General features: G+C 47.8%; 1 protein-coding gene across 1 annotated transcript in view; it reads left to right on the plus strand.

The window, feature by feature from the left end:
* The window catches only part of ZNF827 (zinc finger protein 827), a 230581-nt gene that overhangs the window by 152357 nt on the left and 62808 nt on the right, over positions 1–15416 (plus strand). Inside the window, exon 5 of the mRNA XM_030191673.1 lies at positions 9533–9766. Coding sequence (XP_030047533.1) covers positions 9533–9766 — 234 coding nt within the window. The remainder of the gene's footprint in view (positions 1–9532; positions 9767–15416) is intronic.

Below are 15416 nucleotides of genomic sequence, written 5' to 3' on the forward strand. Positions count from 1 at the left end.
CTGAGGACTTGGTCAAGCAAGCGTTGGCAGCTGGCCGCAGCTGAATTGAGGCCAAAAGGCAGCCTTTTAAATTGGTATAAGCCCATGGGGGTACTAAAAGCGGTCTTCGCTTGGGCCTCGTGAGACAGGGGGATTTGCCAGTACCCTTTTGTTAAATCGAGAGTAGTCAAATACTGGGCAGATCCCAACCGGTCCACTAGCTCTTCTATATACGGCATAGGATAAGCATCCGTTTGGGAGATCGTATTAAGCTGCCTGAAATCAATACAAAATCTCCATTCGCCTTCAGGCTTAGGCACTAACACTACCGGGCTAGACCAAGGACTATGGGACTCCTCAATTACCCCAAAGTCTAACATTTCTTGAACTTGGGTGATGACTTCCCTCCTCTTCATCGGGGAGAGTCTATAGGGCCTTTGCCTTACGATCTTCCCCGGCTCGGTGATTATCTCGTGCTCTACTAAGTGGGTACTCCCCGGACAGGCCGTCAACACATCCTTAAAGCGCTCTAAGAGCCTTCCTATTTCCTTCCTTTTCTCCTGGGGTAACTGAGGATTAACTCCGGGCTCGCCGTGCTTAAAAATCTCCCTTATTTGGGGCCCTAACTCCTCGTCCCCCCTTTCTTCCTCACAGGTTTGATACCCTACCCTAGCTACCCAGGGTTTCATTAGATTAACATGAAATGTTTGTACTCTACCCCTCTCACTCGCCACCTCATAGGTGAGGGGGCCGAGTCTCCTCCTTACCACCCAAGGTCCTTTCCACCGGGAGGAGAACCTATGTGGATCCTCCGAAATCAATATCAGGACCCTGTCTCCTGGGGAAAACTCCCTTTTCCGGGTCCCTTTGTCATAATACCCCTTTTGTTGTTCTTGGCTATGTTCTAGTTGGTCTTGGGCATATTCTTGTATCCTGTCTAACCGGCCCCTTAGATCCTGTAAATACTCCACCACGGTTTTATCTGTGGTTTCGGGGGGAACCCAATGCTCCTGCACTATATCTAACATACCCCTGGGGCGCCTCCCAAACATTAATTCAAAAGGAGAAACCCCTAAGGAGGCTTGCACCTTTTCCCGGTAGGCGTACAACACGAATGGTACAAGCTGGTCCCACCCAGTCCTGTCCGCCCCCAAGGCTTTTTTTAGCATACCCTTTAAGGTCCGGTTAAAGCGTTCCACCATCCCATTTGTTTGGGGATGGTAAGCCGCCGTGCGTATATGCTTTATTCCAAAGGCCTCCCATACCTGCCTCAATGTCTGCGACATAAAATTGGACCCCCGGTCGGTCAATATTTCTTGGGGAAACCCTACCTCGCAAAAAAATTTTATAAGTTCCCTAGCGATATTCCTCGCCGAAATATTCCTTAAGGGCAGGGCCCATGGATATCGGGTGGCCATGTCCATCACCACTAACACGTAGAGGAACCCTCTCTGGGACCTTGTCACCGGTCCCACGATATCCATGGCCATTCTCCTCCCAGGTTGGTCTACCCTAGGCAGCGGCATTAAAGGGGCTTTTGGAGGGAATCTGTCTGATACCTTTTGACAGTTGGGACAGGATTTACAGTATCTTTCCACCTCCTTATAAATCCCTGGCCAATAAAACCGGGCCAATATTTGGTTTAGTGTAGCTTGGGAGCCCTTATGCCCCCCCAGGGGATGATCATGGGCCAGCCTTACCACCAGAGAACGAAACGCCCGGGGTACCACTAGCTGTTTCCCTCCCCCCGAGTTCTCCCAGCTAGGCACCTTCCTATACAATATATTCCCGTCCACCATGAACCCGGAGGCTACCTGGTCTTCCCCCTGGTGGGCCCTCTCCCACGCATACTCCAGAGTAGGGTCTGTGGCCTGCTCTCGGTGAAATTGGGGAAACTGTTCCCTCAATTCCTCCGGGGCCACCGGCAGGTAACTTTCCCTCTGTACCCTCTGAAGAGCCTCCCTTCTATCCTTCTGTTCCTTTCTTTTCACAGATTTTCCTTTCCTTTCTTGGCCTGGATCCCCTAGGACCTCGCCTTGAAAGGGGAAAACACCCCCGAGGTCCTCCCCACCCCCATCTGCCTCACGGCTAGACTGAGCCCTGGTAGTAACCAACACTTTTCTTTCTCCCATACATTCCATAAACTGGGGCCAATCCCTTCCTAAGATCATCTCATGAGGTAATCTAGGCAGAATAGCCACCGCCAACTTTATGTCCCCCAGGGGTCCCTGTAAGTTGACCCTGTGGAGAGCATAAGGCGTCTTAGCCCCATGAATACATTGTATGGACACTTTCCCTTCATAGACCTCCCTCCCCGGGGGTCTCCTCCTCCGTATTTGTTCCCAGAGCCCTCTAGAGATCATGGACTGATCTGCGCCTGAGTCCAACATTGCCGTAATGGGCAACCCCTCCACCTTAACCTGAGTAAGGTACCGGGGTCTACCCCCTTTTTCCACCCGAGAGATCCATCCCTCCCTCCACTGGCAATCCTTTTTTAAATGTCCCGGCTTCCCACATTTGAAGCATACCCGATTCCCAAAAAGGCCAGCCTTTTTACTGGGCCCGGCAACTACTTCGGTCCTCTTACTCCCCGCCGGGGGCTCTGGCTTGCTGAGGGAAACTTTGGGAGGAACCTCTTTCTCCACCACCCCGAGTTTTCCCTCCCTCCAGCCCTGGGGTTCCCCACTGCTGGGCCTCTAGGTAGCACTCCAACCCCGCAGTCACCCCCTCCACCGTTTTACACCCCCTCTTTATTAATTCAGCCCTAATTCCTTCGGGCAGACCCTGAAGGAATTGCTCCACCACCAGCTCCTGCAATACCTCTTGCAGGCTGTGTTGCTCGGGCTCTAGCCATTTTTTCACTAAATCCCTTAGTTTGTTTGCTACGGCTTTAGGGGGGGTCCCCTTTTCCCACTTTGTGGCTCTAAACTTACGTCTGTAAGCTTGGGTACTGAGGCCATATCTATCCTTAATAGCTTCTTTCAGTCTGTCATAATTGGCAGCATCTACTGGGGATAAATCCCTAAAGGCTGCCAAAGCCTCCCCGGACAACGAGGGCACTAACCTCACAGCCCATTGCTCTCTGGGCCACCCCGCCGCCCCAGCCACCCTCTCAAAGGCCGTCAGAAAATCGTCCACATTGTCTTGTTCTGACAACTTCCCCCAGTTAAGTGTATGTAGAGATATGGGTCCTACCGCTCCTCCTCCACCGATCCTCTGTCCATTAGTTCCGGCTCCCTCCTCCCGGGGAGCGGCAGCCCCGCTCTGAAAAAACTCCTGTAGCATGTGCAGTACGGGTTGCTGTTGATCCCGGGCGGCGGTTAGGGAGTCCTCGACTATTTTGGCTGTCAGCTCCTGTTGTTTTTGAAACTGCAGAGTCATCCATCCGAAGATCTCCTGGGGATCCATCTCCACCCACCGGCAACCGCACCTGGGGAAGAAACAACAGAAAACCACCTCCAAGTGCGATTACCCCTTTTGGATGTTGAAAGTCTTATTTTTTTTTTCCCCCCAAGTTAGGCCCGCTTACCGGAACCCAAGATGGGTCTGCGCCTTTCTCAGCGTTGGCCCTCACGAGGGCTTCTCCTTCCGTCCGGTCACCGTCTCACCTCCAGCGACAGGTCCTGCAGAAAGATCCCACCACTGCCACCATTTGTAGAAAAGATCCTGCTGGTCCTCAGCTCAGAGCCTTTTTCCTCTGTTGTCCCACTTCCTTAGGGATCTTTCAACTCAAAACCCGGCTCCCTGGGGAGACAGGCTGTTTCCAGCACCCTTTTAATTTACAGCAAGGCTTTTACACCTAGTTCCAATTGCATCAGGGCCTTTCCAAACACAGCCCTAAATGTAGCCCGGCTTTTCAAACACAGTCTCAAAAAGTAGCAAGGCCTTTAAACACAGTTCCACTTGCAGCAGGGCTTTTCCAAACACAGCCCTAAATGTAGCCTGGCTTTCCAAACACAGTCTCAAAAAGTAGCAAGGCCTTTAAACACAGTTCCACTTGCAGCAGGGCCTTTCCAAACACAGCCCTAAATGTAGCCTGGCTTTTCAAACACAGTATCAAAAAGTAGCAAGGCTTTTAAACACAGTTCCACTTGCAGCAGGGCTTTTCCAAACCCAGCCCTAAATGTAGCCTGGCTTTTCAAACACAGTATCACAGAGTAGCAAGGCTTTGCGCGGGCTCAAAGCCTCCGGGTCCCACCCTCTTGGTCAGCCTTTTCTCCTGACCTCCTCCCGCTTGACCCGGACAGCCCCTTATACCTCCTGCTCTGACTGAGTCAGAGCCAACAGCTCCATCGGTTCCTCAGGGACCTCCTCTGGCTCTCCTTGTTCCATTGCCTCTGGCTCCTCTCCTTCTCTCTCCTCTGGAGACCAGTCCATTTTCTCCTCTCCCCACCCCTTTTCCAGCTGATCTCTCTTTTCCTCATTAACCGGGCTAGGCTGCTTTTCCTTCCCCCACCCTCGGTTCAGCCACCTCCTCCACCAGGGTGGTGACTCAGCTTTTCCCCTTTTCTGGCAGCCCTCTTCTGGAGCTTCTTGGTTTTGCACCCTATTTCTCCTTACCCGGGGTTCTCCTGGGGCTTTCTGGGACTTGTAGTGTTCTACTCTTATGTCCCTTTTGGGCAGGATCGGAACCCCCACCGGGCCTTCTTTCCCTTTTTGGTAGCTGGGGTTCCTCCCCATCCCCTTTCTTTCTCCAGACTCCTTACCATACTCCTTACAGTGCTTACCTTGCCCCTCCCGCTCCCATGTAGGAACTGCCCGCCCTCTTCTCCCCCCCCCCCCCCCCAAGATCCCTTTCCTTTTTTTTTTTCTTTTAAATTTACCTTCCTCCGGCAGCGCAGCGTCAGTGAAGGAGGCGGCGCTCCCAGTCCCGACGTCTCTAGCCTTCCATTGGTTCGCTCAGTGTTCCGCCTTCTTCTTCTCCTACATGGGAGCGGGAGGGCAGGGGAGAGAGGAGCATAGATGGGAGGGCAGGGTTCATGGAAGGGAGAGAGGGGAATTGCTTCATCGGGATGAATGGCGGGGGCAGGGGACAGATGGGCATGGATGGGTGGGAGGGAGGGCTCAGGGAGATAGGGGAATCGCTGCCTTGGAGCCAGGCAGGTGCGGCGGGGGGGGGGGGCGGCGCCAACTGGTAGTCTACAGGGGGGCGCCAGAGACCCTTGGCACGGCCCTGGCTTCTCCCTGTGTTTTTTACCATCAAAATTTTTCAAAGTGCAAATAATTTGAACAGGACTTGCCCCTACCATTGAGTAACTACTTTCTATGCACATGCCCCCTCCCCCTTTCTGGCCCAATTTTCAGCCCCTACAGGCGTATGCAAATGATGCCTTGCAGTGAGTCTCTGCACATGGTCCTTCATAGCTCCAAATCCTTCACAGGCTGCCCCTTAGATAGTCTGGTCTTTTCTTTCCTTTGCTTCCCTGTAGTCTTTCTATGGGGAGTTGGGGATGGATGGAGGAAGAGAGCAGTCCAGCAGGTTTACCTTTTCTCTGAAAGTACAAAAGTCAATAGCCTCATTTTGCGCAGTTTTTTCACCTTGTAAAGAAGGCACAAGACAAGACTGAAGAATTTTTACATGGCTGAATTTCACATCCATTTGGGTGGAAGCTCTTTAATAATGGGGATTGACATTCTAAGAACAGACAGCCCCCGGTCATGGAATTCAAACATGCGTGGGATATACATAAAGGAATCCTGTGCAGAAGGAATGGATCCTCAGAAGCTTAGCCGAAATTGGGTGGTGGAGCCGGTGGGGGGAAGAGGGGTTGGTGGTTGGGAGGCAAAGATAGTGGTGGGCAGACTTATTTGGTCTGTGCCAGATCCGGTGGTGGGAGGCGGGACTGGTGGTTGGGAGGCGGGGAATAGTGCTGGGCAGACATATACAGTCTGTGCCAGAGCCGGTGGTGGGAGGCGGGGATAGTGCTGGGCAGACTTATACGGTCTGTGCCAGAGCCGGTGGTGGGAGGCGGGACTGGTGGTTGGGAGGCGGGGAATAGTGCTGGGCAGACTTATACAGTCTGTGCCAGAGCCGGTGGTGGGAGGCGGGGATAGTGCTGGGCAGACTTATACGGTCTGTGCCAGAGCCGGTGGTTGGGAGGCGGGGCTGGTGGTTGGAAGGCGGGGATAGTGCTGGGCAGACTTATACGGTCTGTGCCCTGAAAAAGACAGGTACAAATCAAGGTAAGGTATACACATGAGTTCATCTTGTTGGGCAGACTGGATGGACCGTGCAGGTCTTTTTCTGCCGTCATCTACTATGTTACTATGTTACTATGTATGTTACTATGATCCATGTAAACATGCCACCATGTGATGTATAACAGCTTCACAGGGAAATCTAGTGCTAAACTAGTTTTACTGGGCTCTGTTCTGAAGTCTCAGTAAACTTGTGCCTTTGGTGAATCGGGTATAACATTGTATATATGGAATGGTAGGACCAGAAATGTCCAGGATTGCATTAAGGATGTGTATTAATTTTGAATCATTTCTAACCTGAAATAGGAAAAATCAAAAATGTAAGGTTTCTTCCCAGTGTCATTAAATTTCAGATATTATTTTTTTTCCACACTGCCTCTAGAAATTCAGAAAATAACACAATATTATTCCTTCAGAAAAGCATTAAGTCTTTTTTGTTTGATGACAAAGATGCATTTTAGTTTCAATGTATTTTATGAGAAAGATCCTTTTGTCATTTTCAGGGCACAGACCGTAGAAGTCTGCCCAGCACTAGCCCCGCCTCCCAACCACAAGCCCTGCCTCCCACCACCGGTTCCGCCACCCAATCTCGGCTAAGCTTCTGAGGATCCCTTCCTTCTGAACAGGATTACTTTGTTTATCCCACGCATGTTTGAATTCCATTACCGTTGATGACCTCTCTATACCTGACTGCTTAAAGTACTCTGTCACTTATGAACTCCAACGCAATACCACTCTGCACCTCTCACTCCGATAATGACGATCGCCACCACAGCACAATGCAAGCCACACTGAGCCTGCAATTGTGCCATGGTGGCAATCGTCATTATCGGAGTGAGAGGTGCAGAGTGGTATTGCGTTGGAGTTCGTAAGTGACAGAGTACTTTAAGCAGTCAGGTATAGAGAGGTCATCAACGGTAATGGAATTCAAACATGCGTGGGATAAACATAAAGTAATCCCCTTCAGAAGGAAGGGATCCTCAAACGCTTAGCCGAGATTGGGTGGCGGAACCGGTGGTGGGAGGCAGGGCTGGTGGTTGGGAGGCGGGCCTAGTGCTGGGCAGACTTCTACGGTCTGTGCCCTGAAAATGACAGATACAAATCAAGGTAAGGTATACACAATAAAGTAGCACATAGGAGTTTATCTTGTTGGGCAGACTGGATGGACCGTGCAGGTCTTTTTCTGCCGTCATCTACTATGTTAAGTTACTATGTTTTTAGTTTCAATGTACTAGATATGCAATCTAATTAATGTTTTAGATATGCATTTGATGAGAGAGATGATTTTTTTTATTCAATGGATTAGATATGCAATTGTAAATTCTCCTGAAGAAGGACTTATTGTTTGTAATCTGCTTAGAATCTCTTTTGAACTTAGTGGAATATAAGAATCGCATAGCTTAATATCTATCAGGCACACCCAGCCTTGAACCTTTGACTCTGCCTCTTGGGAGTCTGGTTGTAGCCAGCCCATTTCTAGCTGTGTCTTTTATTTCTGGTACTTTTAGTTCTTGTTTCTTGATTGGACCAGCCCAGGGCAGACTTGAGCAATTCTGCCCTCTCTCTGGGCTTTGTGTCAGTGTTTTTCTTGTCCAATCATGCATTTTGTTCCTGTATTTTTCCCTTGCTTCGTGAGGGATCAGGATTCCAGCGTCTGGTCGTGATCTTTGCTTTCAGTAATCTTTGTTTTCCTTTTTGTGTAGGATCCACTTAGTTCTAGCTTTGTTCTAGTCTAGTATTCAAGTTTCAGGAGATTCTGTGACAGAATGAACCAGGTATAGTGAAGGTACTGAAAGACTAACTCAGTCACCTAAATTAAAAAGTTGATTGAAGAGCTCAGTTAAATTTGAATGTGCACATCAGTTTAAGCTGATCTGCCAAGTTACCCAGCTCAAAAAGGGAGATTTTAGGCCAGTCCTGGCTTTCTGATAACCTGTATCATGAGACATTATGGGACCAGTAGCACTGAATTCAGTGGGTAGAATCAGTGGCTGTATATCCCACACTGGCAAGTTCAAATCCAGGATTGAAAAAAATCTGCATCCTGGAACTTGGAAACTTGCCATTTCTGCATTAGAGAGTTTAGTAATGAATTGCTTCCAGTGGTTTCTGGCTCACCCACAGAAGAGGCACAGGTAGGATTTATTGCTGCCTTCTCAAAGGGGAAACCTTATACTGGGTTACTGCTCTGCTGGATGAGAACAACCCAATTCTGTGCAATCTGAAAAACTTTGTAACTGCCATATAACCCTCAGGTGTAGGGTGTCCTCACACAGAGCTGCCAAGTTATCCATTCCAGGAGGGAGATTTTCTGGCTGGTCCTGATTTTAAACTTACATCCCAAAGCAGTGTGGGATTTGTTGTCCCCCGATTCTATCCATTGAACTCGGTGCTGCAGGTCCCATAATGCACCAGGATGAGGTTGGCAGAAATTCAGGACCTACCATAAAGTCTCCATCTTGGAATGGGTAACTTGGAAGCTTTGCTCCACAGTCTGGAACGCTTCAAGGCTTGAAGGCTTCACTTTCTCGGCTTCAGAACGTTGGAGGTGCTTTTTATTATAGAGGATGTGCCAGACATGCCCAAACCTGCCCATGCCCCTCCCAGGTCCATAGTCCCTTGCAGTGGTACATTTCAAAGTCTTCTGCTTCCAAGACTTCAATCCCTGGTGTTCCAGTTACCTTTCTTTCAGTACAGCGGGGCTGGGAGTGAAGGGGATCACTCCCGCCCCAACACTATACCACCAGCAATACCTCTAGTAAGTACCAGAAGGGACTGACTGCCTCTTTGGTGTGTAAGTGTGTGAGGGGGAGGGGGCACATTGCTTAATACTAGTACTGGGGGGGGGGGATCGGAGAGAATCAAGGGTGGGTCAGGTGATGCACTTAGGGAGAGCGCAGGTTGTCATTGGGGGTTCAGGTTGTAATGGTGGGGGGATTGGTTTGGGTAGCAGGTGCAACAACTCTTAATTAACGAAATTGCCCTGAAACACAAAATCTATAAAAACAATAAAAATTTATAGAAAATGAAATGAAAAAAAAATGCAGATGGCACAGGAAACTAAAGAAAACAATATTTTTTTGCCTGTATATCTCTAGATCGTATTGCACATCTTCCTAGTTAACCTATGCTGAGTGTGTGGTTGGTTATGCAAAGCTTGAACATCCTTCTCTCAGTATGGTCTGATGCATTTGGCATAGCTAGGGAACAATGCACAGATTCCCCTCATTATATCCAGTCTGAGTAGCTGCCCAGTGTGTGAGCTGGTCTTACTTCCTGTTACCCATTCTATATGCTAAATGATTTGATCTGGTGTACATCACTAAACAGGAGCTTATTTTTCTTGTTCCAACAGCTGCTAATCAGAAAGAGCCCTTGACACTTACCTTTAAAGTCAAGGAAGAGCCTAAGTATGAGGAAGCAGTGAGCCCACCCTTGCCCCAGCCCAGCTATGCATACAGCCAGAGACCTGAAACTCCCGTCATGAATATCCCTGAGGTGAAGTACAGACCACAGGACGCCCCTGTTGATGTGCTCCGGCAAGACATCTCCGCAAAGGCAGCATCCGAGCTCCTGATGAAACTCTCAGGTACCTAGTTTCTTTTAAAACACGGCATCCTGCTGCTCAGTCTAGCCCATTTTGTACATTCATGTTGCACACGTTCTAGCAATGGCCATGAATTAGTCCCTTGACTTTGCAAACAGTTTAGGTTTTCAAGGTAACAAAATATGCAGATGGACTGTGACTTTGCTTCAAATATTTGAAAATATTTTGTATGAATATTTGAAGAGAATATCCTTAAATTCAGCCCTGTCTCTGGGGCCAGGGGTCTTAAGGACCAGATCTGGAGATCAGGGCTTCCAGATGGTCAAAGTGTGGTTGTAGGAAATTTGAGAACAGTGAACAAGTCTGTTCTACAGACCCTTGGTCATTTATCAGATGCAGGCACCCTTAATAATCCAAAATGAATGAATGGTCTTTCGTTTGCTCTCATCGAATAAGTCTTTGTGTGCTGATACCTTGAATAAGAACAGAACATAAGAGTGGCAATACTGGCCCAGTATCCTGTTTTCCAAACGGTGGCCAAGCCAGGTCACAAGTACCTGGCAGAAACCCAAATAGCAGCAACATTCCATGCTACCAATCCTGGGGCAAGCAGTTGCTTCCCCATGTCTGTCTCAATAGCAGATACACTAACCGCTGTTACCACATCCTCCAGCAAAGATTTCCAGAGCTTAACTATTCGTTGAGTGAAAAAATACTTCCTCCTATTTGTTTTCAAAGTATTTTCATGTAACTTCCTCAAGTGGAACGAGCAAAAAATCGATTTGCTTCTATTCATTCTACACCACTCAGGATTTTGTAGACCTCAATCATTATCTCCCCTCATCTGTCTCTTTTCCAAGTTAAAGAGCTCTAAGCTCTTTAGCCTTTCCTCAAACGAGAGGAGTTCCGTCCCCTTTATCATTCTGGCCGCTGTTCTTTGAACCTTTTCTAATGTTGCTATATCTTTCTTGAGATACACAACTGTCATGACTGTGGTCGTGACTCCTCTCTGACTCACCTTACTTCTGCTGGTCAGCCCATGAGTTGGCTTCTATCTATATTGTTGTGTTTGTCCTGTGTGTTCCAAGCCTCACTTTGGTGTTCAGAGTGGAGGGTTTCTACTTCCTGTGTGTTCCTAGCCTCACTTCGGTGGTCAGTGTGTATTTCCTGTCTCTGTCCTGTAGGGTTTCCACTTCCTCTGTGTTTCAAGCCTCACTTTGGGTTCTGTGTATTTCATGTCTCTGTCCTGTTATAAGGAAGTGGTTCACTTTCATTCAGGGCCTTTGCTATGCCAAAGGTCCCCAGGTTAGTCCATGTGCTGTAGCACTTCTGCCTTGTTCTAGTCTATGTGCCTGTGGGGACTTCTGTGTCTTGTCTTCTTTATTGTGGTGCCTGTGTGCACTTCTGCCTTTAGAAGTGGTTGGGAGGCGGGAAAAGTGCTGGGCAGACTTATACGGTCTGTGCCCTGAAGAGCATAGGTACAAATCAAAGTAGGGTATACACAAAAGATAGCACACATGAGTTGTCTTGATGGGCAGACTGGATGGACTGTGCAGGTCTTTTTCTGCCGTCATCTACTATGTTACTATGTTATGTTACTAGCCTTAGTTCTGTTGTTTATCAGCTTTATGTCCTGCCTACTACTACTACTACTATTTAGCATTTCTACAGCGCTACAAGCCGTGCGCTGCACAAGCATAGAAGAAAGACAGTCCCTGCTCAAAGAGCTTACAATCTAATAGACAAAAAATAAAGTAATCAAATCAATTTATGTGTACAGGAAGGAGGAGAGGAGGGTAGGTGGAGGCAGTGGCGTAGCAAGGGCGAGGCGGTGGGGGCAGTCCGCCCCAGGTGTCCGCGGGTGGGGGGTGCTCCGTCGCGTCTCTTCTCCTGCCACCGCCTGCCTCCCTCTTCCTTCTTTCTTTCCTTCCTTCCTTGCCTTGCTAGTTCTAGTCCCTTCTACCTGAGCTTCAGCCATTGATCTGTTGTTTGTCTGTTTATCAGCTTTGTGTCCTGCCTAGTCTGCCTTGTTAGTTCTAGTCCCTTCTACCTGAGCTTCAGCCATAGTTCTGTTGTTTATCTGTGTTTGTCAGCTTTGTATCCTGCCTAGTCTGCCTTGCTTGTTCTAGTCCCCTCTACTTTAGCTTCTCCCGTAGTCCTGTTGTTTGTCTGTGTGGCTCAGCTTTGTATCCTGCTTGTCTGTGCCTTGCAAGCCTTCAGCTTTGATTCTGGCCCTGCTTGTCTGTCTTTGCCCTGTTTGTCCTTAGCTTCAGCCCTACCCTGTTTGTGTCTGCCTTGTCTGAGTATCCTGAATCCTGTTTCTGCCAAGCTTGTTTGTAAATCATGAATCCTGCCTGAGTATCCTGAATCCTGTTTTGGCCAAGCTTGTTTTTAAATCCTGAATCCTGCCTGAGTATCCTGAATCCTGTTCCAGTCAAGCCAAGCTTGTTCTAGTATCTGACTCTAGCCAAGTGCATCCTGAATCCTGTCCAGTCTTGCTTTGGGGGTTTTGCCTCCTGCTGCCGCTCGACAACAGTAGGCCAAGGGCTCACGTTGTTCCAGAGTTCACGCCTGGTTGTTCAAAGCCTGGGAACATGACACACAACCAGAAATGAACTTCTAGAGACCCTCACTGTGTTTTAATTTGATAATCTGGCAATCACAATTATCAGATTAAAACACAGTGAGGGTCTCTAGAAGAAGCCTTAGCGAAGCAGGTCTGTCAGGACCTCACTGCTTGGAGACCGATTTTGCCAGCATAGAGCATTGAAGAACGGATTCTGAGCACAGTTTTTCACTAATTCACTTAGTATTATTTTCCTCTCATAAACTGAGTGCTTGTTGGGAGGTTTCTTAACCCATGATTACTTTTTGAATTATTCGCTTATAGTTTGCTGATTTTGCAATCCGGTTTGAAGAACCGTGTTTAGCCAAAGTAGTATGAGGTTTTTCCCTCCCGCATTTCCATTGAATCAGTGTAGAACTGTATCAGTATACCAGTGTGCCTATTTTAGATTCACAGTGGGGTTATTGTTCTTAAATTTGTTTTCTAACTCAGCCAGGTGCAGCCTTTGACCCTTGATCAAGTCCAGAGCCCGTAGCCTTTTAAAACATTGAAACGGAGAAAAATGAGGGCAGATAAAGACCACATGGCTTATCCAGTCTGCCCATCCATGCCATCCACTTTCCCTATCATTCCCTTAGAGATCTTATGCACCTGTTCCAAGCTTTCTTGAATTCAGATAGTCTTCATCTCCACTGGGAGGCCATTCATGAATTCACCACCCATTTCATGAAGAAGTATTTCCTCAGGTTACTTCTGAGTCTACCCCCTTTCACCTTTATCCTATGCCTCCTTGTTCCAGACCTTCCTTCCAATTGAAAGAGACATGTCGCCTGTGCATTTATACTACCTAGGTATTTAAATGTCTCTATCATATCTCCCCTCTCCTGCCTTTCTTCCAAAGTATACATATTGAGATCTTTGCTTCCCTCCCCTAGGATGAAAGGTTCCATCTTAACTCTATCTCCTTCTCCCCCCTCAACCCCTGCAAGTCCATTATCTTTTCACTGGTTTGACGTTCAGTAACTTAAAAAAAAAAAACTTCATGTATTATCTGTCATGCAAACCGTTATGATCATGTTTCCCCACTGTTACTACTACTACTTATCAGATGTAGTTCTGAGTTAAGATTCTTACAATGACACACAAAATCTTGCACGTTGCTACTCCTTCTTATCTGACTTCTTTGATTGTCCCCTATACACCTTCTCGAATCCTTAGTTCACTAACTGACAACAAGCTTGTTATACCTCGTCCCTCTAAGGCACATTAGGAGTCCACTCGATATCTGCTTTTTTTTCTTCTCGCGCCCGCCCGCCCTCAACATTTATGGACAGACGATTCTATCTCTCTTCGAGCTTCTCTGAAAACTTATTTTTTCAACCTGGCCTTTGGACTTTAATGTATTCTCTGGTTGGATTTCTGCAGTGCGAGGGAGGAGGCGTAAATGCAGTGGATTTCCCAAGTTCATTTTGGTAATGGCTTTTCTTGTAGGAACTTGTCCAAATGTTTTTTTTAATCTCTGCTAAGCTAACTGCTTTTAACACATTCCTATTGGTTAATTAACTTTTTTTCAGTGACTTATTCCTCCTGTGTCCTGTTTTATTTTGCACTCTGTTCATTTCTCGCTTTCTTCTCACAACACTCAGTGTCTCTATCTGCCTCTATGCAAGCAGCTTTAGTACATTGCTGTTTATTAGGAGGTTGGCAGCATTTATTGTGTACATTGAACTTGTTCCCAGTAATGGCAAGTGTCTCCTGATGCAGGCCGGTTGGCTAAAACACAGGCCCCGTGTTGAGTCGTACCTTATTTTATTTTATTTTTTTAAAGTTTTAACAGCATCATCACTGACTGCGCTGATTTTGTTGTCATCTTTGCTGTGACTTTATTTCTATTTGTGTGACCTGCAAGGATTGTTTCTTCTATTTGTTGTCTTATCTGCCTCTCCCCATTCTTAAGGTACTTAGTGTCTTTTCTCTCTCCACTTCCCCAGTCTCTTTCCCCTAGCATGTGCCCCCCCCCCCCCCCCCCCCCCCCCCCCCCGTGCTTCTTCTTCCTCCCCCCTTTCTTCTCACCATGGATCTCAGCAACATGGTTGCCACCTGGTGCCATGTCATATGAAACAAGCTAATCCAGTCCCTCTTTTACCCTAAAAGTTCCTGCCTGCAGCAGACTAGAAACCAGGACTGGATTAGTCCATTTCTTATGAGAGTGGAGGAACAGCCTAGTGGTTGAGAATCGGAAAGTCCAAATGGCACAATTTCGGGAATACTCTAGATGTAAAACTGGGAATTTCAAACCTTCTTAACTTAAATTCTAAATACCCAAATTAGTTTGAAATAATGGTTTTGAAGGTGTGACACTTTGTAACTCCAGAATTCCACAATCGGGATCGTTTCTAATAAATCAACAGGGAACCTCAAACCCCCTCATAGGGAACACACTGCAAAAATTGCTTAATCCACTATTCCATATCATCAAGCTGATCAATCCATAGACTGGTGGGTTGTATCCATCTACCAGCAGGTGGAGATAGAGAGCAAACTTTTGCCTCCCTATATGTGGTCATGTGCTGCCGGAAACTCCTCAGTATGTTCTCTATCTCAGCAGGTGGTGGTCACACACAGCAGCAGCTCTGGCTAGGCCTCCAAGCCTAATCCTTAGGTTTTGTTGAGGCCTGGGGTTGAGGGCTCTTTTGAGCAAGTGCAAACCTGGTGGTGCCAGGTCCCTCCTTTTCTCCCCCCTCCCGCTGGCTCCGTTTAAAAAAAAAAAAATTTTAAACGTCTTTAAAGGCGTTTAATTCGACGTTTCTTTAAACGTTCATTGCAGCTACTCACTGGGACACCAGTTCGTTACAGCTCGGAGCGGCAAGCAGGTAATTTTACCTTTTTATAGCGGGTAGGGGGTTCCCCGATTCTTCTCCTCGTGGCAATGGCGTCGGAGGGCGAGGGCGCAAAGGGTCGCTCCCCGGATCGCTGGAGCGCTTCTAGAGGGGATGCGGGGGTTTTACAACCTGATTCGCCCTTGATGGGTGACAGTTTAGTGACCGATGAATGTCCCGGTCGTTCCTCCGGCGTGGCGGTTTTTTCCCGCCATAAACGCCCATCCCCCGCTCCTCGCCTCCGCCA

This window comes from Microcaecilia unicolor, chromosome 2 (genome assembly GCF_901765095.1).
Source record: "Microcaecilia unicolor chromosome 2, aMicUni1.1, whole genome shotgun sequence".
NCBI classification, from domain to species: domain Eukaryota; kingdom Metazoa; phylum Chordata; class Amphibia; order Gymnophiona; family Siphonopidae; genus Microcaecilia; species Microcaecilia unicolor.